Raw genomic sequence first — 24,825 nt, 5'->3', positions numbered from 1 at the left:
GTGAGCAGAGCGACCAAGAACAGTTGATGCTGAGGGCGGTTTTGTGCTGAGGACGCTGAGCGCTAAAAATGCTGAACTACATTGGTTTTGTTTAGAAAACCGGCGCTGCCAGCGCAAAAAAAAACAGGCCCTTACACTCTCTGTTTTGTTCTCCTCCACTTCATGAAGGAAATATCTGACTCTTCAGCTGCTAAATGTTGTAGTATTTTTGCTAGCTTTTCGCTAAGTTTGTCTGTTAGCTGTTTGGTGGTAGTAAGCTAGTATGCAGTGGGTTTATCGGAGCTTTATTTATATATATTTTTGTGAACATTTGTTTTTTATTAGGGTTTATCGGAGCGAAAGTGAGCCATGAAGCAGTCAAGCTGCAGACTGTGAACCAAAACAAAGTTAAAGACACCAAAGCATTCCACAGAGCTAACGGGACATGCAGAGGGGAATGATCGGTCTAGGTGGGTTGTAGCTTTTTGAGTGATCCGTGTTACATAACACAGGGACTTGTTATTGGTCTGAACATTTTTAAGTTTTAAATATTTGGTGTTGAGGAAGAAGAAAATTATGAACTTGGAATCTCAGATGATTCCCATGGAGACAAAGCTATTTACAATTACGCTGTTATGTTCTATTATGTCTTTCTTTGATAAAGAACAGACGCAAGCATTTGTGCAGGATGTTTATATTGTCTGGTTAGGTACTTCAAGCTCTGTCTTTGCTATTTGTCATCTTGCACCAGAGCATTCCAGTAATTTTAAGTATTCAGGACCCTTTTGTGCTTTTTGAACAGAATCCAGGGTTGAAATCAGCCGTGACTTCAACAGGCAGAAGTTCTGACGACTCCTTAACTCAAATTTCCTCGCAAACATCCGGCTAAACTGTTGTTATTTGTTGAACTTCCCCATTGAGCTGTGGCTACACTCGCCAGAATGATGAGCCTCTCTAATTACACATGTTTACCATATGACGGGCAGACACAGCAGCTCAGGCACACAAACAAATATATATGACAGCTACAGAATTGTGTGTGACGGAAAAACTAAACTAAACTTCCCTCTAACATATTCATGTTTCAGCTTGAGCAATTTCCTCTTCTGTCTTCATGACGTGACCTAAACATTTCTACCACTAACCCCAAAGAGCAGACAGTGTGAGAAAACATAAACTTGGCTCTAAATATGGAGAACAGCATGTGTCGTTATCGATAGCTTCCTGCTCCCTGCTGGTGCATCTGAGTCAGAGAGCAAAGGGTGATAAATATGTCCAGGAATGTGAGCAGACGTGAAGGAAAGTTCAAGCTAACAACATGTTTATGTTAAAGGTTTGTAGTTTAAAACAGTGGTTTCCAACATGGGGGTAGGGCCCACACATGGTGCGAGTTGGTCCTAAGCGATACCAAGAGAGTTGCATTTGCAGGGAATCCGAAAGATCTAAAATCTATGGTACTAATTTTGCAGTTTTATCGCTTTAGGCCTCTAAAAATCTTAAAATGAAACCGTCTAAGAAGTGAAAACCACTCCGCTTCATACCTCATAGAAATGCAAGCTGGTCAAAAACAAGCTGTGATATTTAAATCAGCACCAGTTTCCATCAGTGGATGTGAAACTTAATCGGTGCTGTGTTCACTTGCCTGGGAAAATGTACAGAAAAGAGGAAGTTGATGTGAACCTCTCAGAGGCAGCAACTCTGCCGACATCATTTATTAGTGTTCATTAAATTCATTAGCCAACTGTGTGTGTGTGTACACGTGTGTGTGTGTGTGTGTGACTAGTTAAGACGAGGTCAGCACTTTGTTCTCAGTTAAAAGCAGGATCAAATACTTGTGTGTTCTGGTTTTAAAGTCTCGTAAAATATCTGAAAGTAACTGATGAGGAGGGAAGTCTAGCAGTGTGTTTGTGTGTGTGTGTGTGTGTTGAGTGGAACAATTAGTGATGCAGGAACACACACACACACACACACCCTCACACATCTGGTTGCCCCGTGCTGCACCAAGTTGAGACTGCTGTCCAGTCAGCATTACTCATTCTCACATCAGACCGTTCTCTCAAGACCATGTGGAGTCTATGAAGCAATGGAGGACCAGGCTCTGAGAAGTTTTAGTCATATGTGGTTACATCTGAGGTGAACAAAGTGTGAAGTTTAAAGTGCATTTGGAAATTAACTGACCATACTCACAGGGCAGCCATTTTGTCACGCTCAGGGTTAGAAGCTCAAATGTGGTTATAATGTCGTATGGATCTGAGGTTGTCATTTTAACGCAGGGAGTGTCAAATCTTTTTCATTTCACTGCTTTTAAAACAATTAACAAATGAAAAGAGAATAGAAAGTAAAAATGTGGAAGGTTATCGAGCCGTATTTGAAGTTTAAACAACATGCAGTATCTGACAACACATTACCTAACGTTCGACAACAGCTAAAGTTAGCATTCAAACACTTGCTAGCTGGCATTACTATCTGATAGTGTTACATGATAAGACAGAAAAGGCGTAAAATTCCTTAGCTAGCTAGCTAAAATAATCTTAAGCTAAGAATTTGACACCTTTCTTATGGTTTCTTATAACAATACACTAGTGAACGTAATCTAAGCTAGCAAGTGGTTGAATAGATTAGCTGTTGTCTCAGGGGGTTCTTGTCTCACCTTGAAGGGAATCCTCCATTATAACAACCTGCTCACTATACATTATCCTGCTTATTACACAGACTTTTACATACAAAATCAATTATTTAACACAAAATATTGATTTGGAAATGGTTTTATGAATTTAAAATTATATTTCTGTTTTCCGTTCATAAATATAAATGCGTTACACTCACAGTGAGAGCTGTGTCCATAGCAACAATTAACTCTGTAGCCTTTTTAAAACGAGCTAACCCAGCTGTTATTACTTACATTAAAATAAGCTGACCTGTTTTTTCCCTCTGTAAATAGACCATCGTCAAATTTACCAGACTTCTTTTGGCTGATTGTGACAGTTACAGATAGTCCCGGATTGTGATTAGAGCTGCATCCCAAGCAACGGTCTGTTCTTCATAGCAACGGTCTGTTATCGAGAAATAACAGACCTCGAATGCAATAATTAACCAATCAGAATCAAGTATTTAACTTAACTCTGCTGTGTAAGGTGACCTTGAGTGCTTTGAAAGGTGCCTATAAATTAAATGTTTTATTATCATTTATAATTAACACAGCCGTGTAATAACAGTAGCTAATAGTTTCTTTAATATGTTGTTATTACAGATGTTTGTTATTATATCTGGCCCGACGTCTACTATATAATGGCTGATCAATCAAGAAGCAGGGAAATGATAGCGATTAGTCAGATTCTCTAAATATTTTACAACCTGGAACACAGCAGTGAGACATTCTAGCAGTTAAGCTTCCTACACTGAGTGTGACATCAGAGAAAAATGGCCGCCATGTGAATATCGTGAATAGCAGAGCTATGGGAGGAATGTTTCATCAAAGACCGCTAATGTATTCAAAATAAACTAAACTCTCTGACTTCATCCATATTCACATTAGTGAACTTTCAACAAAGAACAAGTCTTCCCCGAAGCCCTGCAAGCATTTACTGTAATACCAATGCAAATGAGAAAGACAATCCTCCATCGCCCTGCCAATCATTACACATCTGTGTGTGTACAAAACAAAGGCTCACAGTGGGATGAAGAACACCAAACAGACACCTGCAACGGCGCATGTTGCCTTACGAGAAAACCCCGGGTTTGAGACGACTTTATGAAAAAAGGTTGAGTCCCTTGTTGAATTTTGTTTGATGTTACAGTGGATGAACGCACCAAGGAAAACACTCAAACAAAGCACTTTGGCCTTTTTTTCTCCCTGAATGAAAACAAGAAGAGGAAGGAGAGTCTCTGCCTGTAGTAGTGGGATCACGGCACGAGAGAAAAAGGGGGATAAGTGACGGAAATTAAGAGATGGAGGGAGATTCCTCTTCCTCTAGCCTGCTTTCTATTAATCAGGTTCTTCTAATCTGGCCACGTCCCCCTCCTCTCCCCCCGTGAGGCCCAGCTGTCCAAACCTCTGACTTCACCACTTCTGTGCTGGTGAGCTGCAAAAAATCCAGATAAATGTTCAATCAAAAACACATTCTGTGCTTCAAGTTAATTATAACCGGTTATTTTCCCTTCCACGCTGATGCCTTCATCAAAATAAGCTGCGGCTAACTCGTCACTTTTTTCTCAGTTTTTCAGACCGGCTGCGTAACATGAGCATGTTTTTCTCGTAAACTCAGTTCTCAGAAATTATATGTATAATTTGGGTGCATTTCCTGTTATAAAACTCACTGTGAGCAGTTACTGTCTGCTTAATAAGATGCAAAAAGTGTTGTTCCACTCTAACTTTAACTGTGACCACTTCCTTTAGGTTAGTAGAATCGAAATTACACTAGATTTATACCTCACTCTATCACCGCAGTCACATGAAACATTATTAACGATGACAATTTTCTGATAAACAACGAATCGTCCATTTGTGCCAACACTACATTAATGCTAAAATGACCCTGAAAAATCTAAGTGAGAGTAAACCTGTGAAATAACCTCCTCCAAAGAGCACCGCTGCAGAAACAGCCATGAGAACATGTCCGTCAGTGTTGTTGAACCAAGAGCCACAGCCAAGACACACAACCATGTCCGAGGCTGTCCAGGGAACTCTGGGAAAACAAACAAAAACCAAAACTCCCTCCAAAGCCAAATGTGGACATGTTTGCCAGGGAATGAAGTGTTCTCATGACCTGCCAGGAATCTGTGCTCCCATTCCTAAAGCCAGTTCTCAAAATGTGATGATGGTTGTGCTCTTTAAAGACATACAGATCATTTAACACTGTTGGATGTCCAGACTAAATGTGGGTGAAGTTTCAAATCTGTAGGGAAAAGTATGTTGGAGTAATCCCCAGGCGTCTCAGCTCAGTCTGCTGTGAACGCCAGGTTTCACAGTTTTTATACACCTTGTGATGTCACAAAGTGCAGCCCAATGGCTGTATATATAGTTGGACGACGCGTCTCCATCTGCTCTCATTGTACGGAATTGATGCCAAAATAGCCCAAGAGATCGACGCTGCCATCTTGCGCTGGTGACGTCATTTGGAGCCAGAGTCTGCGCAGTAGAGATCAGCGGGTGGAGCCGCCGTAGCCACCTCCGCTAACCAGAACACACACTTAACTTACCGGAAAAAAAACGCAAAGATCCCGCAAGCAGGCATATTTGACAGCAGAGCAGCTTCTTGTGTTGTTCTGAAGCAGACGTTCACAGATATGTAAACTTCAATGACTGTAGTGATTGTTTTAGTTACGTCTCCTCTCGCCGTTCCTCCTCTACTCTGCTAATCAGGAACAGATCGGCTGCAGGAGCCGTATTTGTCGACAGAGCTGTCAATCATCCTTTTTACAGCATCAAATAACTAATTAAAAATAAACTTGTCAGAAAAATTAACACTTGGACATAAATCAGCATGATAAGAACTAACTATAATGACAGAAACCATGTTTGAGAAACATTTATTTGGCATGTATTTTGATTTAATCCCATCTGTTAACATGGAGGAGGCGGGCTTTATGGCCTGTACTGCAGCCAGTCAGCAGGGGGCGATAGAGAGGGTTCGGCTACACTTTTAGGGAGCTGTCATGTGGTACATCTATTTATACAGCTTATGACTGTGTTTGAAATGCTGTACTATAGGCCTACACTACATACTATATACTACATACTATATACTACATACTGCATTCAGCAGTAGTATATTTTGCAGTATGCTATGCCAGACGGAAATAAACTATAACCACTGCTTCTTTAGCTATAGCGCCCCCTTCTGCTGGAATGCTGCTGCTGTCCGTCATTTCAACTGCCGCTGTGACGTTCCAGCGCTTTGCATTGTGGGATACAGCAGGTGAGGCACACAGGACCGCTGCATACTGGAGACTTTTTCTAAATCAGTACGACATCCGGGTATTTTTGGCATACTGCGCAAATTTTAAGCTACTCCACAGGTAGAGTAAAATATGAAGCTTGAAATTAGCATAATACCCCCCCTTTAAGTCAAAATATTGTAAGATAAAATAAAAATGCAGATGGAAAATAGGTGAAAAAATAGTCAGAATCGCTACAAATCCTACTGGACTTTCTGTGTTTGCACTAATGTTACGCTGGATTAAGAAGGTTTAAGTAATAACTTTCACTCTGCTTGTAACAGCTCTTTTATTAGCTGGTCTTGAGTGATTGTTTTAGATGTTCTGGGTATTTTCCATTGAGAGAACTAACACCGTAATAAAATCGAACAATCCAGGAACATTTTAACACCTTAATGAAATTCCGAGAAGCCTGCTTGAATGGGCAAAAACCTGAGAGAACATTTGTCAAAGAAGACAGCCAGCCAGGCAGAGGCATACATGAGTCTTTCTGGGAAGCAGCTGATATTTGGAGAGAAGGGAACAACCTGGCTCTGCTGTCACTCATCGCCAGCTGAGTTCGAGCGCAGAGCATCCTGTCTGCTACATGCAAACACAAAAAAGAGAAGAGTTTGTTTCCATGAGGAGATTTCCAAGCACTTTGCCACGTGGCTTCTCACAAATAATTAACAGCAGCACCGTGCAGGCACTTTCTGATTAGAAATTCAAATGTTGGTAAACCTAAATAAGCCCAGTTGGTGTCTTAACATGTCTGCGTGTATCCCTTTCAGTGCCTCATAAAAAAAACCTTGTTAAATTTTACTGCCTTTGCCAGAGAAAGCATGTGGTTAGAACGCAGAGCTGAAACCTTTTCATTCCTGTAAATAATTCCTCGTGTGCGCATGTGGATTCGGCGTCTCACCTGGCAGCGTGCGTGCTCTTTCCATCGCCCTCAGCTCTCGGTGAAGCCCATCTGTCTCTGGAGGATGACAGATGTGAATGGATTGGCGTCAGGAATGAGACTGGAGCACTTTGTAGTCACTGAAATGAGAGAGAAATGTAGATGCAGTGATGATGGATGGGCATCAGGTCAAACTGTGGGCATGAGATGGAGAATAATATGATTAATTTAACTTGTCGCAAAGACTTCATGCACAAATACAGATTGCCATTATCAAGTACAAGATGAAAATAGTGCCTTAATATGACCGAAGCTGATGAAACAAACATTTTTAGACCACTTCCGTTTCTTTTCACACCTCAGAGGACAAAGTCAAAAACTAATGCAGAGTGCAAATCATGCAACGCTTGAATAAAAACTATGAAGTGTTTTTGTTTTATACCTTCCCACAACAGTGTTACATGAGCATTTTGAGACCAGCCTCATCTTGAAGCCTGATATCTTTTTCATCTACTTATCCTTTATCAAAAGCAGATGTCTAAGTTACTGGCTGAGGTCATGTTCCCTTGTCAGTAACTGTGTCTTTAAAGGAACAGTTCAACATTTTGACTGATAAATCACTTGGCAGAATAAAGATAAAAATGTAACCATTATTAAAAGATGTGTCCTGCAGAATGTTCCCACTGTGACGGGAGGGTGCAGCACTTCTTATAAACAGTCCTGTGATTAAATATGTATTAAAGGGGATTAAAGAGGAAGCATCATGCTAATTTCAAGCTTCATATTTCACTCTGTGATACCTGTGGAGTAGCTTAGCATAATTTACATCTTAAAAAAACTCATCATTTTTCTCACACTGGTGCTCTGTGCAGGCCCTCATACAGCCTCTGCTTGAAACGACTCAGTCAGCTCTGTCCCTTTAAGAAACCCCGCCCCTTTCTTGTGATTGGCCAGCTCTCCAAAGCCTGCTGAGGATGTGAGGACTCTGCCTGACTGGCTGTCTTGGTTGACAAATGTTCTCTCAGGTTTTTGCCCATTCAAAGAGGCTTCTCGGAATTTCATTAAGGTGTTAAAATGTTCCTGGATTGTTCACTTTATTACGGTGTTATTTCTCCCAATGGAAAATAGCCAGAGCATCTAAAACACTCAAGACCAGCTAATAAAAGAGCGGTTACAAGCAGAGTTAAAGTTATTACATAAACCTTCTGAATCCAGTAAATTTTAAGCAATTCTCACTATTTTTTTTCACCTATTTCTTATGTGCACTTTTATTTTTAGCTTAGCATAATTTACAGCAACAAATACCCATCATCATTTTTCTCTGTGCAGGCCCTCATACAGCCTCTGCCTGAAACGACTCAGTCAGCTCTGTCCCTTTAAGAAACCCCGCCCCTACAAGCCCTCTTTCTTCTGATAGGCCAGCTCTCCGAAGCCTGCTGAGGCCGCACTTTGTGACGTGTTGTTCACAGCAGCCTGCAGACTGAGCTGAGAAGCCCGGGGATTACTCCAACATACTTTTACCTACAGATTTGAAACTTTACCCACGTTTAGTCTGGACATCCAACATTGTAACATTATATATATGTCTTAAAATGTGAAACAGTATAATACCCCCTCTTTAAATAAAGTTACTGATCATAATTTTGACTGATACGCACACAAGTTATGCAGAGCATCAGGCTTTGCTGTGTTTGGAGAGAGGCCAGAAAACAGAGCGGCTTTGACATGATTGATTGCAGCTTTGGCCGCTGATATCCGCAGAAGAAGAAGCTAATAATTAGACGTGGGACGGGCTTATTAGGATGATATCGCTCGTCTGCAGACGTGACATTTATAAAGCAGATTTAGAGCGACCATCAGGAGCTAAAACTTACATAAACTACAAAACAAATTACAAAGCATGGAGGTCTAAATTCTTGTCCTGGGACACAGAATCCTGCTTGACAGGCCTTCCAAAATAAAAGCACACCCTGAAATACCTTAGTCCTCTTCTTTTTTTAAATCCACTGTACATACCAGTGAATCGGGAAGTTTAAATGTTCATTTTGGCAGCGTATGACTCGTTTTGTTAAATGGAAAAAGCAGGTGTGTGTGTCTCAGTGCTTTCCAGAAAAAGACGGGTAGTATTTCTAACTGCAGCGACCTCTCTCTCTATTTTCTTAGACATGTATTAAACGATGAAATACAGAGGGTGAGCCTGGCCTGCATTCAATTCCCCTCCTAAATAACGAACTGCTCAAAGTGTTACTGATATCTTGTCTGCATGAAGCACTTAGGAAAATAAATCCCTGCAATAATTCTCTCCATCTGCCGAACAACACAGAAACATGTCATCCACAAACACGCCTATTTGTTTGCCACGAAGCAGGGAATGCTTTATTTACTTAAAAGAGAACAATCCTAATATGAAAAAGGAAGAACAGGTTTATACATCAGCCACGCAGGCACCTCTTTTCTTGCTCCTTATTCCTTATCAGGCTCTCCTCTGGCATGAAGGACCAGCTACTAAGAGAGATGGAAAAGCCTGCTGGAGCCAGGCAGACGCACAGCAGGCCAGAGGAGAAGAAGGAGAAGAAGAAGAAGAAACGCTCGCTGTAGCAGCAGCTGACGTGGAGCTACTGCACACACACACACAATTTACGCAAAGGCCCGTGCAGCTGGAGACACTCGAGATGCCTGTCTGACAGCCAGCTAGAGAAGCTCAGAGCGCTGAAGATCGGCAGACGATGCTGTTTCATTCCAACAATAAGTAGTAAAAGGTCGGGAATGTACACACGCTGACGGATACAAGGAGGGAACGAGCAGACTGATAAACACGCACACACACACACTCGTACACACTCTTGCAAAAAACAACATCTAAGAGATGTCACCTGCTTGCAAACAGCAAACTCAGGCACTTTTTAAATGAGTTAAAATGATAATGTTGTCAGTCTCTTTAACTTGGATGTTACTAGAGCTGAAACAATTTAGGTATCCAGCATCGAAACTGTTGGTTGGATAGAAACAGTTCCACATTTCTCTGTGGGGACTTGTTGGAAAAAGATCACAGGTAAAGCTGCTGATTCATATTAGTCTTGTTTGTCGGAAAGATTGCACATCTACGGGATAAACTCTTTGTGTCCACTGTTTCCACAGCAAGTTTGTGTTTCATCTCAGAATTAATTGCAGACCGCGGCCTACCACCGATGAGTTAGTAATGGAAACTCAGTAAGATGGATCTTAACAGCAAAACTTTCCAGGACTAAGTAGCGGTGAAAAGATTCATGGAAAAAAAACACTGTGCCCGCAAAAGTCAGCCGAGTCTCCCCCGCTCTCTTTTCTCTCAGCTATGCGACCAAGATGAAGTCATCATTACTTAATCTGCCTCGTGCCGATACCAATCCCTGAAAAATGTTCCCTCAGCATTGTCCGCATTGTGCAAGGAGCCAGATATGTTCGGTATGTGGTCGGTCGGGTCAGAGAGGGGCGACTTGCCAAATCCTGGGAGTAGAGCAGTCCTTCATTCCTGCATCCTTTCTCCCTCAGACGTCTTCATTACATAATCCAGCAGGATGCAGACTCAACATACTTAAAGGTCTATCTGCCATCTGTGAGAGTCATTAGAGCCAACAGGGGAAAATAATGACACGTAGTAAGGAGTGTGGAAATTGAAACCAATGATGGTACTTTTACTTTACTTTTCTACCACATCAGAATTTGTCTACGACCTTCCAGAGGCAGAAAATGTTCTTTTTTCTCCACTACATTTACAGCTTTGGTTATTAGTTTCTTTAGAGATTCGGATTATCAATACAAAATATAACCAGCTAATCAATTATGATGTAGTTTTCAAGATTCCAAGCTTCCTAGCAGTAGCCTATTTAAAGCAATAAAAATGTACACATTGATGCATCAGTAATTTAAAATACATTTATTTCCCTTTTTGCATATTGAGTACTTTACTTTTTTTTTTTAACAAATGTATCAAATCAAATAAGACAAACATATGTGATGAACACGTATCATGCAGATCATTTGCATATGAATTACTTTTGATGACATTTGAGGAGTTGACACAGTGACCATACAGGGTGCTGCAGTTGTTAGCAGTAGTCTGACATCTAGTGGGCAGTGTGAAAAAATGTTTTTAATGTGTTCCAGGCAGAAACACTGCTGCACATGAACCTGCTTCTGGGCCTGAAGAATCCAAAGGGGGAAATGCTTTGGGCCTTTTTGCAACATGTTTGGGGTTATTTGTCCAAACACAAATGTGCTTTGACAACATTTACATTGAGCCCCTTAAATATTTGAGTGTTACTGGTGAAACTTTCTAAATGCCCACTTCTTAAATGACTAGAAAATTGGGTCATTTAGGGCTTCTGAGGGTCTGTATTCTTGGTGCAGCTGAATGTTTTGCCCAGCTGTTAATACATCCTGAGTGTGAGATGACTGGTATAAATCAGGGTTTTGAGACAAAGACAACAATTTGGTATCTACTAGGAAACTCTACCACTGTTTGTTAAAGGTTTAAAAAGGCAAACCAAGAGATGGTTTGGTCATATATGCAATGCTAACATCCTCAGTTAATCAAAGTAAACCTTTGAGAAAATGTCCACAAGGCCTTTGTGTGTTAAAAAAGAACAACAATTGAGAAGCTCTATTCTGTGAGGAGGTTCACATGAGGTTTAGATCAACTTAATTAATCAGATGATGACAAATGTATCAATACATGTATCAAGTTCTTAGAGAGATTGGCCAAAAGGTTAGCTAAATCACTCCTACCAGCACCAGTTTTGTTTGGGAAATGTCCGGTTTTTCTCCTATACGTATGCTGCTATTTTCGAAAATTGCCACATCATTTGTAATCATTTTGTTGTTGTTGTTGTTGTAGATAAAAACTAACTTTGATTAATTTTACTTTTCTAAAGTTTCCAACTCACCTATTAATCCCCCGAAGAAGCCAAAAGAACCCCCGGAACCATTTTCCTCCCTTATACTTTCGGATTCCTTTGAAGGACGGACCGTCCAGTGTCACATCATTTACCGTCCGTCAAGCAAAGCAGTGAACAAGCGTGGGTTCTGCTGTAGACTTGTGTTTTTCTTTAACCTGTATTCAGAATATTATTGATGGACTACGTGGAGGAAAAAGATACAGAATCAAAGGCGCCTTCAGTTGTTGACCGGTATTACACACGATGGTACAGAGCAGGTAAATATCATTACACTGAATGTCTCTAATGTTAGCAGTCCGGTGGCTAAGTCAGCTAACGTTAGTAGAACATTAGACCTGAGGGAGAAATAGCGTGCACTAAATATTTTGATAGTCACCCTTCATAATTTATTTAATTAAATGTCTTTATTATGTTAAGATTATTGTCTTTTGTAAATATAGATATGAAGGGGAAACCGTGTGAGGACCACTGCATCCTTCAGCATTCAAACAGGTAACGTTAACAGAGGTAACGTTAGAAATCAACAACAGGTGGTGACAATTACTACAGATAGTCTATTTATTATACTGTATGTTCTCTACAAGTGTAGAGATACGTGATGTTATGCCCTGAGATGAATCCTACTAACTTAGACTACTTTATGTCTGGGGCCTGTGTTGTTTATAGTAAATATGAGAAACACCTTTTATAACTATTGAATTTAAACCAATAAATCAACATCAACCCAAAGTACAGCTACAAAAGATACAGTTTACAAACAGAAATATGACATGTAACAGGACAGTTAAATGCATAACAGCATACTTGGTCTCTATTTTTCTGGTTACTTTGTATAAATCTGATTATGTTTACTTTAAGGCCTTCTGTTGACATTTGTCATTTCATTTTACTTCAAAGTTTTTTGTCATGCATTTATACATTTATTTAATTTTTACTCAGTATAAGTGACTTACATCCAGTTCTATTGGTAACTTTTAAATGTGTTTTCTCCCTGTAGAATATGTGTTGTCACATTAGCAGACACTCATCCAATACTTCAGAATGGACGAACGATCAAAAGCATCAATTACCAGATCAGTGATGGATGCAGTCGACTAAAGAATAAAGTGTCTGGAAAGTCCAAGCGGGTAAATAGATTTTAATTCAGTCAAAAATGATTTAAGTCTACATTAATATACTTGTACTTTTTCACATTTTTTAAAGAGTCTTAATTGCCATTTTAATATATTTTTTTCCTCATCATAGGGGGGTCAGTTCCTAACCGATTTTGCACCTCTGTGTAGGATAACATGCACAGATGACACTGAATACACAATCTACAGGTAAGACAACAGTTGTTTTTGTTGACATTCCAATTTCTGAATTGGAATTAGAATTGTTACAATTACTCACATATCTGTCACCTTTACAGCTGCATCCGGGGACGTCTTCTTGAGGTCAATGAGAGTATTTTAGAAACGCCTTCTCGACTGCTGGAAAAGGTAATGTATTTTTACCCTGCAACATTATCAATGTCTAGGGCACATCTAAATATTATGTTTTTGTTCTTCCATAGAATTCACATTTGATCTATTAATGTTAATAGTCAGTGCTAAACAGCATACTTCACATTCACCATGTTTGATTTATGTCCTTTTGCAAAGGCCATACATGTTGCTAAATGTAAACAAACTTTCATTATGTTTTTGTCTATCATTTGTGATTGAAGTTTATTAGTTAATAAAGGTTAATTTAATCTAATCAAATCCCATGTTTTGTCTGTAAAATGTGCAGCCATCCACCGAAGGTTACATCGCCGTCATCCTTCCAAAGTTTGAGGAGAGCAAGAGCATAACAGAGAACCTTCTGAGCAGAGAGCAGTTTGAGAGTCTCGTATCCAAACGTACTGAAGCCCAATCACAGCCCTCTTGACAAAGTTCTGTCATCCTGCCTCGTCTACTTTGGGGCTTCTCTGAGAGAGCTTCTCTTCTTCCACTCCTACCAGTGTGGATGGAGACTGAGGACATTACCCTGGAAAGTGAAAGTTACATGTGGTAACTTCGGAGGGACTATTGCATTTAATGCAAGCACTGCACTGTGCCTCTAGCCTATTATATGTTGTATTTTTTATTATTTTGAGGAAAACATGTTGAAGTTCTTAATTTATTGTTTTGATTTTCTAATTTGAAATAGAGGAGAGCATGACACATAACTTTGGTCTGTTAGATTTCCCTTAACTAATATCCAGTTTCATTTATTTTTCTACAACATCAATAAACACAAACAAACAGTGATGTAAGAAAAATATCGTTTATTTTTTTCTGTCTCACTTTTAACCTTTCAATTGTCAAAAGAATAGATGGTCCAAAACTATATCTATGATTTCTTCACATCTGTAGTGCCACTACAATACCCAGCATCCTTAGCTGCTCTCACACTGTACAAAGCTTAATGTATGTTATTTCAGTCATTATCACACCCTCACCTAGTACCAGAGTCATTACCTTAGGATACATACTGTGTATATATTTATATATCTCTGCTTCAAGTACCATACTATACATCATATACCATTTAATACATATTGGCCAGCTAGGCAGCTTCACAATGATAGTCTTCATAACAAGTACACTTCAAGGCTCCTTTTGCCACTAATGCCAGTTAAGAATTAGCTTTCATTTCTTTTAAAGGAAAAAAGGGCAGTATAAAGTATACTTTTGGAGAAACTAAGCCAACCAAAGAAAAATCAGTCTCCAGTAACTTAGGCTGAAGGACTAAGAGCTTTATATTTCATACTAGTAGCAGGCTGGAAATCAGCATATTTGGCATAAAATTGTGATTTTTGCACTTTGATACAAACATGGCACATGGGAACATTCCATAGCAAACTGTATGGAAATCAGACATTAATCATATGTTCTGATTGACTTTTAAAATACTTACTTATCCAAGTGAGATGCTGACTACAATGTCACTGATCAAGGACAGAATGTACTACTATTACAGAACAAGCGTTTAACATTAAAAACCTATGACACACTGATCATAAGAGACTCAAACACGAGGGTTTGGTGACGGCATCATGCATGCTTTTCAGCTATTTCACTGTTTTTTTTTCATTTGGATAACATGTGCAACACGTTTACAGTACACCACAGAGCAAAGAGGCACATAGTGAAGACAGATGTATGGCTGAGCTGAGCATCGAGAGGAGTTCTTTCCTGATTACGACCAGTTTATCAAATCCAGAGAAGCGATAAAAGTGACTCTAAAATCAGGTTTGTGCCAGGCCCCTCTCTTTAAATGGCAAAGTCATAGTGTTGGCTGATTGTCTCCATCTTGTGGATTAGGTTGGAACTGCTTCTTCAGGTAACGAGAGTAAAACTGCTCCTGGACACGGAGGGCATTAATCTGATTCTTCCTCTGTAAACCTAACAATCCATCCTCAACATTAAATACACACTCAGACTGACCCTGGGAACTCTAGCCCACTCTCTGGTAGGTGCATGAGGATGAGGGGATTACAGTATTCTCTGGATTACATGTCCTCCAGAAAGGTGAGGTTGGCTATGTGCTGCTCCGAGGGAGAATAGTGGACAATGGAGGTGACTGTTTCCTGGATTATTTGCTCTCCAGGAGGTTGAGGCCGGCCATGTGCTGCTCCAAGGATTTGACACCGAAGCCGTTGCTGTTCTTGTTGTTGAGAGCTTCGTCCTCTTTGACGGGTGTGGACTCATCCTGCCTCTCTCTCCAGTCCTGCGGGGAGCCCAGGCTACTCCTCTCTGACTTGTACTGCAGATGGACACAGCATTTATTTCACTTGTACAAATGGAAAACAGCAGATTCAACAATACACTTTTAGTGATTGAAAAACTAAAAAACACTTAAATCTGCTAAGCTACATTTATGTCACTAATCAATCACGTGACTGGTGACTGATGGAGTTGCGATCGGACGTGACTACGTACTACGGTGAGCGTATGGCGTCATTTCCTGTTTTCTCGCTGCTACTGTGTTGTCCTGTGCTGTTTGTAGCTGTTGCTAGCTAGCTCGAGCTAAATCGATTTATCTGCTGTAAGTGTCATCACTGCGGTTATTCCGCCTCTGTGTACTTACACAAACACTAGTTTTCATCAAGCACTCTCGTTGTTGCATTAGCGACACATCTGCTAAACCCTTAACTTAATACTCCCTTAGCCGTTAGCTTAGCAGCTAGCCTAATCCAAAGAATCTTCATCTTATCACCCAACTCAGCAGATCCCATCAGCTATAAAGAGCTTTCTTTAAGGTCAATATTTCTTTATAGGTTAATATTCACACCTTTTATAACATTAATTGTGGCCACAGCAGCATCTGTACACTACCTGCTCAGCTCCAAACACCATACAAAGTAAGCGATTAGCCAGGAAAATATTGGAGCATTTAGCAACTTAAGAGCTAACACTGCCCTCAGAAGTTGGTGGAGTACAATAAAAGCTAAATGGAGAGTGATGTATTGCTGAAACATGACTCCACATTAATCCCAATGGTTCTCCACACTCAGTGTTTAATTTGTATGCTAAGCCTGCTATATTAACTAGCAGCGACTATTACTAGATTCTGTACCACACTGAGCCGTTGCCTGCAGCTAAAAACGGTAGTATTTCACTCCAGCGTTTCTCACTGGGCCTTTCCTTTCAGAGGGAGGGGCGCGATGCACGCTGTAGAATCGGTGAAACCATGAGCTGTTTGTACAACTTTCTCTACAGCTATGTCGCCAGTTTCAAATATTATTGCTTCTGTCGATTACAGAGAACACCAGCTTTGACTGACAGCGGCTTTTTCCAGGGTCCTTTTTGTTTGGTAGATTTCTACTTAGCATGCTAAGCTAATACTTGTTCCAGTCATTAAGTCATAAGTGTTATTGAACGGCTGTCACCTTTCTGTTGAGCTTGTTACAGAATGGGAGGAGAGAGAGGACCACAGTCAGGATACTTCTGGTTGTCTGAATGGACGAGTCCACCTTCAGAAAAAGAAATAGAACAAAACAAACTAGTTTAAGGAGAGTAGCATGGATAACGTTTGGACACCAGAACATTAAACACATAAAGCCAGCAGGCTACTAATCACATCAAATCAAAGAGATGCTCATTAATCTAAAGAGGACTCACTTTTCTTCCTGTTCTTTTGATTAAAACCTTTGACTTATTCCAAGGTGACCTGAGGTAGCTCATCCCCGCCCAAAATGTTTATTTATCCTCACACACATTCATTAATCTAACACTTTGTGTTCCATAATGGAATAACTGGCAGATAACTCAAAGATAATGCTGTAGGTGGATATGTAGTTTGGACGTGTTAAAGCTTTTTACCCCTTAAAGAAAAAGACCACAGAAAGTGCGATCTGTATTGGGCACACAAGCGTAGTGCGCTTACCTTCTGGAAGGTGGCAGTCTTGCCCTGCACTGGAGTCTTGGCCCCCATCTGCAGCTGTTGGCATAAAGCCACCAGCTTCTCCATCTCTGTCATCACCACAGCCTTCTCCTCATCAACCAGCTGGAACAGAGAGCGAGACAGAGAGAGGGAGGGAGGGATGTCATTCAGGACAGCAGAGATGCTTATGATGGTATAATCCAAGTGAGACTGGGTAACAAGTCTGGACATGATAGATTTACAGAACAAACAAATAAAGTAGGAAAGGGAGGATGAAATAAATTACATTGTAGGCTTATTTGATATAATCCATCAACAAAAGCCAGGTCATGATCTAGTGCTTAAGTCTGTTACCAAGCTGAGTTAATCCCTAGATCCCAGTCACGGGGGCTGTCAATCTACTTCAGTTACATGCCACCAATGACCTGAAAACACAAGCTCTTTTACTCTCAGGGTAGCACTGACAAAAGTACATAAAACCTCTTAAACCTCAATTAAAAATGCTAATTTGCATAAATAGACTGATTCCATTGAGTAAAAGACCATGACAGGTGTGTTACAAGTGTGTTTGGTGCAAAAGAAAAGGGAGGGGGAGGTGGAGGGACTCATTTAGCAGCAGTTTGTTTAATGTAATTAATCAGAAAGTGGGAGGTAAGTTGAAAAGCCGGGTTATGAATTACTCCCCCACCTTCATCCCCTCCACACGTGCACAACATACACACCTATGGACGCAGCAGTGACAAATGGTGGTCGTTAATGGCTGTCAAAGGGAGCCGTTTAATTAAACTTGGAGGACCTGGGGAAGAAGTTGGTGGAGGGCGAGAGGAAAGAAGGCACAGAGGCTACGTTTGTTTGTCTGTTTGTATCGGAGCTCAGAGCGGAAAATAAGAAGAAGGTGAAGGCGTGTGACAGTCTTAATTTCCTGCTCTCGCTGTGTGATTTATAAGGCCGACCTGGCAGCGCGGTGGGATGTCAGGATGGGTGATATGGGTGTGTTTGTATGTCTGAGGCGTAACGTGGTTGGGGGCACAGGTGCCAGTGTGTGTGTCTGAATACAGATGGGCTAGCGGCTCAACCTCTGCAAGAGAAATGGCAAATTTTCCTCTTAATTCTTTATAGATTTCTGTCATTTAGTCTCACAATACTAACGGCAGACAAAATCACCCGAAGAAATAAGAGCATACTGTGTACAATTATATTTCTTGATTTATGACTATAACTTCAGTTCCCTTTCAGTCGATTCAGTCGGTACAACACATATAGTATGGGATATATATGTAGGTTGTACCTCCTTCCTCTCCTTCAGGGAACAGAAGTTTTAGTCACAACCTCACTTTAGCTGTGTCCCAATCTAGGGGCTGCAGAGGATGAGTCATTCGTAGCCTGCGTATACCATTAAAGCCGACCTGAAATGAGATCTACGGAGGATTTCCTGTTTGTGTCACCAGCTGTTCGTGCCCTTATCCTTCCGTCACCAAACGCCGCTCGTGTCGCCTAGCAACAGGTAGCTAGCGGGCTAACTAGCTAGAATAACTGACTTCACGTAACTTAAAAATAAACTATTATTTCAAAGATAATTTGTTTCAAGGGCCCTTTCTTTTTCTTTTTTACATGTGTAATGTTAACTATTCGATTGAGTTGAAACCCAAAACTTTTACATGTAATTTTAGAATTCCTCGGCCGCGTAAAGTCCACCATCGCGCGTAATACAAGGAAAGGAAGCACCCGATGGACCCTTTGTGGCCCGGGACAAGGAGGACGCATTTGTCGGCCATATCTGAAGGAGCCTTCAAAATGGGACAGCCTTCGACGCACCTTCGAAGGCTGCAGCCTCTGGATTGGGACACAGCTTATATGTGCTGTACCTCCTTCCTCTCCTTCAGGGAACAGAAGTTATAGTCATAACATTTTGTTTTAAATATTGAACTGTGCTCATTTCATCGTTACATCTACATAGATTCCATTCGGTAATACATAATGTCTTTATCTGAGTGCTTAATGTGCAAAAATATTCAACATTTTAACATTGTGATTTAATAATATGCCTTAAACTGTGTTAGTGTGCGCGTGTGTGTTCAGGAGAGAGAGATGTATCGCCTCGGGAAATACCTGAGTGGAGAAAGTGCGGAGAGAAGAGCACAGCTGGAGCCCCTCTTCAGAGAGAACCTAAAGAAATCAAAGAACAGTTAAACAAATACAAGCAAAATAATCATTCTTTTAACTTCCACCAGGATGTAGTTTCAGAGCAATAAAAAGCAAAGTCAGCAAATATAATGAGATCATACTTTTTCTCAGCTCTCCTTATCGGTATGCTTCACGTCTCTTACCGTTCCTCTTCCTCTCTTATCTCCCTCGCTCGCCCCAAATCGCATCAATCAGACCCTGATTCTAAAAATGACTGCACATTATTGGCAATGATCCCATTTCAATAGGATACACTCGGCCATGCAACTTTGTGAGTTATCACCTCCTGCTTGTTGTGGCGTGGGATCCCAACGATAAGCCCTAGTCATGTCCTATCAGGTCTGCAAGAAGGAAGTGAATATAGGCACGCTGGAATTTACTAACTCATTGATCCACCAGCCCATGTATGTCTTTGGTTTATTGAAACAACGGATGTATTCATTTGAGGCTTTCGACACAGCGGAAGGAAATCAGGACAGAAGGTGGCGAGGAGGAGAGATTAGCGGTTATGGATGCACATACCTCGGCTTGATGAAAAAGATCTAGTGTTGTTTTCAGCAGCCCCTCGCCTCTGGGGAATCAATATGGGAAACAGAGAAAATGAGGAGGATGAGAGAGATGGATGAGGGCAAAAATACATCCACAGTAATCAACAAACACCCTAACTTAGATGGATTGAATGACGATCACAGTGACGCACAGTCATGTGAAATTATGCCTGGTAAATATCGATAAGTGTGTGCTTACATTAACACTTAGCCTCTTAAGAGATTCATGCGCATGTTTAAGAGGCTTTACAGCAATCTGAGATCAATGTAACAAGCTGCAGATATACAGTCAGAGCATGTGATTACCTGGTGAACAGGTGCATGTTGTAGGCCATGCTGGCCAGGCTCTGGCTCTGTCGGACTATGTCGTGCTCCTGCTCCTCCCACTTCTCCACCTCTGTGTCCACGTCTGACGACAGCAGGCGGAGCTCCAGGCCCAGCTTGGCCATGCTCGTCTGCTCCTGCACACAAAAATAAAAGTTATTTGATAAATAATTGGACATAAGAGGGGATTAGGCAGATTTTAACATAAGATTCATCACATAAAATAATGTTTAAAAGGCCAGTTTGCTGATTTTCAACCTCATTCCTATCCTCTTCTCAAACGGGCCCTGGAAAACCTCCGCCAGACTACGTTAAACACATCATCTGGTGGAGGTTTTCCAGGAGAGTTTGCTAAACTACACTTCCTCAATCTAGGATGCCTGCCTCTGATGTCATTTCTCCTTCAAAATTGTCAGGTTTGAAATGTAGACCGCAGACCTGCAGATTTTTTAGATGAGTCATCGCCTGCAGCGAAAACGATATTATTTCACTCCAGCATCTCTAGCTGGGCCGTTCCTTTCAGAGGGAGGGGCACAATGAATGCTGGGTGTTGTAGGACTGTAGAACGGGTGAAACCACCAGCTGTTTGTACAACTTTCTCCTCAGCTATGGCGCCAATTTCAAATGTTATTGCTTCTATCGATTCTATCGAACACCAGCTTTGACTGACAGTAGCTTTTTCCAGGGGCGAATTGCTCCTTTAAAGCCGTTGTATGTGCTTTGTTTAATGTGTGTTGAATAAAAAGTAAGTAAAAATAATAGGGGAAGAAATGTATTACATTAACAGGCTTATTTTTTATTGTTAACACACTGAGAGTGTTTAATCAGCACAATCCTGCTTCCTGTGGTGGTACAGCGAGTGAAAACCTGCTGGCCAGCGAAACCCATTACCATACGAACACTATCAATTCTTCAAGCGAGGTGACACAAAGTTTCCCAGAGATGAATATACTGCTGTCAGAGCGGCGTAGGGGACCTGACGTGATGTATCGTTCTGAAAGTCGGACGAGTTTATGGCGTGTGCTACCTCTGCATCCAACTTGACAGGCTTGGCAGTCTTCAAGTTAGCCGAGTGTTTCTGCAGGAAAAGGGAGAGGCATAAATCAGGAGGATTAAAAACCATTTGATGAGAGTAATATTCATGAGGATGGATGGTGTGATGCTCACCCCGGGTCTGGGAAGTGACAAATAGGGCCTTTTGTCTCCTAGGAGAAGAGAGTTATTGTGAGTATTTGAACACAAGGTCACAGGGATACAAAGAGAAATAATGTGTTTCTCTTCTTCCACACTTTGTCCAGACAAATAGGGTGGCAATTATGCTTATTGAGTAATTACAGTACTGAAATGTTGCTTTTTTCACTGCTCACCCTTGACACGGTTTTATCTGTTATCATAAACACAAACAGCTTTATCCTCTTTAATTGACTCCAGCAAGTATAAACTCTACTGTCATATTCACTGGGGAAGATTAGGTTAAAATAATAAAAGCAAATCTCTCTAAGGTGTCCATATTTCTTTTGAACACAGCACTTTGGCTTCATGGGGATATAAACTGTGATGGGTGTGATTCTATCACTGAGCAGCACTTTAAAATATTTACAGCATTTTATGAGAGAGTCACGATCTCGAGGGCAACGCCGCCTCGGAAATATGCCAAAACATCTTTCACCTGTCTTTGAGATTTAGCAGATGAACGGTGTGTGAAAGGACAGAGTTGGTCATAAATGTAGGGTAGATGGAAATACACACACATTCTTACAGGCGTGAGGCTGTCAGTGAGGAAACAAACAGCTGATTTCATGTCCATGATTTGGACACTTCAGGCACAATGAGTAGAGAGAGTACAGAGGAGGAACGTCTGCGAGGATGCTCCATGCTGAATAAATGTTTAAGCGTACCTGCATGCTGAAGTGTTCATGGTCCGAATGATTCACAAAGGTTTCTTTCAGCAGTAAATGTAACAGGCAGCGCATTTAGTCAGCATTAGCTTCTGCTTCTTATCTTTCCAAACTCCTATCCTCATGTACAGCTGACTGACTGTGCCACCAGCGCAGGCTTTCCAAACGCACTCATGTATCTGAGCTTAAAACAAACCTCGCCTGCCTTCAAAGACGTCATTGATCTCCCTCAGCAGCAGGGCCATGTCACAGAGCTGCGACTCCCAGGCCTCGCAGAACACCTCCAGGTTCTCCTTAGCGATCTTACTGGACGGGTGCAGGGCCAGCGTCTGGGCTGCTGAGATGATCTGAGCAGGAGTGTAAAGAAAGGTGCAGAGAGGAGAGAAAAATGTTAATGAAGTCATCGATCTTTTCTTTGTTTGTTCAGCGATATTACGGTTTCCTCGCAACGCTTACAGAAACCGGAAGTGCAGCCGATTAGCTCCGCCTACACTCTGACAGACCAACCACTGCTAGGTGATAGAAAACACGTCACTAACTGGGCGCCGTGATTTTTTCCGGCAAACTTGTCACCGACACCAAGTCCATAATACTGCAAACGCAATGGCTTTCATCAGTGGGCCATCGGCTCAATCACCATTGTGTAAACCTCATTCGGCGATAGATAGAGACTCAACAGACATTTATTTAAGCGACAGGTTCATGTTTACTTTAAAAGGAAAAGACTCCTCAATCAATTAATTTACAGAAGAGACTTACCAGAGGAATTCTCTGTCTGTGTGTGTGTGTGTGTGTGTTGACCCTGCTCGCGACAAGTAGGCTATTGGAGGGGAGAGAGTGGGGGCAGATTGTCCACTTATTTACTCATCTCAGACGGATAAAATCATAATAAATTAAAAGCCAGGTAACGTTGTGTCATGTGTTTCCAGCATGTTTTCAAAGCTGCCCGTTGACGGTTGTACGATCATTGACGTATGAGGTCAGGGGATAAAACGGGGGCGATTAATCTGCGCAATTTTTTTTTGGACGCGTTGTTTTCTCTGTAATTAATTACCGGTAATCGAAATGACCGCATTATTTTGACAGCCCTATCAATTAGTATTAAAAATTGAGGGATTAAGGGTGATCACTTAAATTCAGCAGATCTCTAATGAACGACTGCAATGTGTTTAAAACACATTCAACTATCAAGTGAGGCTGCAAGACTGCATAGAAAAAACATTTTAGATGGAAAAAAACCAAAACACACACAAACATGCATGCAAGCACACAAAAATATACACACACCCTCCCCTCCAGTGTAGTATTTAATAGCCAATTACCCTCTGGGCCACCCCTCTATTACTCTTGGCAGACACAGACTCATATCACCAGTACCAACCCCCCCACACTGCAGCGTTATTGATTTGCTGACCTTTGACCCTAGGAGCGGAGTCATTACTGCAGGCTCATGCGGGGGCCTGACATTAGCGCCGCAGGCAGGACGGGAACATTCTACATTGCTGGATAATTACTGGCATGGACGATTTCCAAGAGCAAACATAATTAGATGTGGGATGGGGGGACGAGGCGGACAGCATGTTCTCGGCCGTCTTGAACGGACGGCAGGTGTAGGAGGTGGACGGAGGACACAGGAGGTAATCTGTCTGTTTTTCTCGGCACACTGCCGGCCTATTTAAGATATCACTCCGGTTTGATTTCACTAGCGGACCACTGCGAGACCTGTTTGACTTTATTGAAATGCGATGAATGTTGAATGGGAAGAAGTGGTTCTAAGGTTTAATTAAAGTGACCCTGTGTGTTTTCACAGACTGATCCTGTCTCCTCTGTTTGCTGCCATTTTCACATTAACTCAACACAGTTTGACATTTAACTAACAGAAAGTTACATCTCTTCAGGAACTATGTTGGGGGTTAATGTTACCTGCGGACCAATGACATGGAAGGTCTCCTCAGCATGTATGCAGGTGATCTCCAGAGGCTCCGTCCCTGACACGTGGCCCAGCAGCCGACATGTCTGGAGTCAAACAGACAGGAAGGAAAAATGATTACAGGAAATAGACAAATGTTCAGATTCTTAGAGTACACAGCCATGCTAGCAATTTAAGGGCCTGTGTCCACTAACGGCCTTTTTTGCGCCAACAACCTCAATTTCAGAACGCTTCCCCCCCATTGCTTACTGTTGCTAGGTTACAAAAGTTGTCTGGCAGCACTTCCGCTTCCCTTGATGATTCTCAAGTCTGTTTTAAATTTCGCCGTATGCTTAATATTTGCTTTAATTCAAGGAAATTTTACAAAAAAACCTAAAAACAATGTAAAGGAATCGTGTCCTGGCTTTAGCAGCTCTAAACCTGGAAATTGTACCCTCGAAAAAGGATTAGCTTCTCCTCCGCCATTGTTGTTGACAAATTTGAGATCAAAAGTCCCGCCCCTTCTTGATTTTGATTGGTCGGTGAGGCAGAAGTGATTTTTAACTGAGAACTTTGAAACTGGTCAATTTTTTAGCAGGCTAATGAATTATGATTGGTGCATTGACCGATGTACTTGCTGATACCAGGTATTTTAGGCTGTATTGGAGGCATTTTCAATACTGGTATCTGTATTGGAACAACTCTAACATTATTTTTGGGCGCATTAAACCAACACTTGTCACTTCATACTAATTTTTTCTAGATATTTTACTTACGTACATCAATGTTGATCTGACTAACACTTGAAATGTACGTCTTTTAATTTAAAGGTAAAGTCCTT

At 41.2% G+C, this 24,825-nt stretch overlaps 2 protein-coding genes across 2 annotated transcripts in view; one reads left to right on the top strand and one right to left on the bottom strand.

The window, feature by feature from the left end:
- The first annotated feature begins 11,836 nt into the window (after positions 1-11,836).
- On the top strand, positions 11,837-13,982 carry abitram (actin binding transcription modulator). Its single transcript, XM_069682156.1, has 6 exons — positions 11,837-11,987; positions 12,171-12,222; positions 12,728-12,857; positions 12,976-13,052; positions 13,142-13,211; positions 13,504-13,982. Exons 1-6 carry the CDS (start codon positions 11,906-11,908, stop codon positions 13,639-13,641), a joined length of 549 nt encoding a protein of 182 aa, XP_069538257.1. The 5' UTR covers positions 11,837-11,905; the 3' UTR covers positions 13,642-13,982.
- Positions 13,983-14,003: 21 nt separating this feature from the next.
- Positions 14,004-24,825, bottom strand: part of ctnnal1 (catenin (cadherin-associated protein), alpha-like 1) — a 54,829-nt gene continuing 44,007 nt past the window's right edge. The window contains exons 10-19 of the mRNA XM_069682155.1: positions 23,999-24,091; positions 22,272-22,422; positions 21,345-21,382; positions 21,205-21,255; positions 20,160-20,314; positions 19,828-19,876; positions 19,231-19,287; positions 17,125-17,244; positions 16,628-16,711; positions 14,004-15,501 (exon numbers count right to left, since the gene is read on the bottom strand). Of these exons, the coding sequence (XP_069538256.1) occupies positions 15,331-15,501; positions 16,628-16,711; positions 17,125-17,244; positions 19,231-19,287; positions 19,828-19,876; positions 20,160-20,314; positions 21,205-21,255; positions 21,345-21,382; positions 22,272-22,422; positions 23,999-24,091 (969 nt within the window). The 3' untranslated portion in view covers positions 14,004-15,330. The remainder of the gene's footprint in view (positions 15,502-16,627; positions 16,712-17,124; positions 17,245-19,230; positions 19,288-19,827; positions 19,877-20,159; positions 20,315-21,204; positions 21,256-21,344; positions 21,383-22,271; positions 22,423-23,998; positions 24,092-24,825) is intronic.

The sequence above is a fragment of the Semicossyphus pulcher genome, unplaced genomic scaffold, assembly GCF_022749685.1.
Source record: "Semicossyphus pulcher isolate SPU_LCO1_2020_fin unplaced genomic scaffold, fSemPul1.0.p SCAF_5, whole genome shotgun sequence".
In the NCBI taxonomy this organism is placed as follows: domain Eukaryota; kingdom Metazoa; phylum Chordata; class Actinopteri; order Labriformes; family Labridae; genus Semicossyphus; species Semicossyphus pulcher.
Note: the sequence above shows the minus strand (reverse complement) of the source record. Positions and strands in the feature narration are given on the sequence as shown.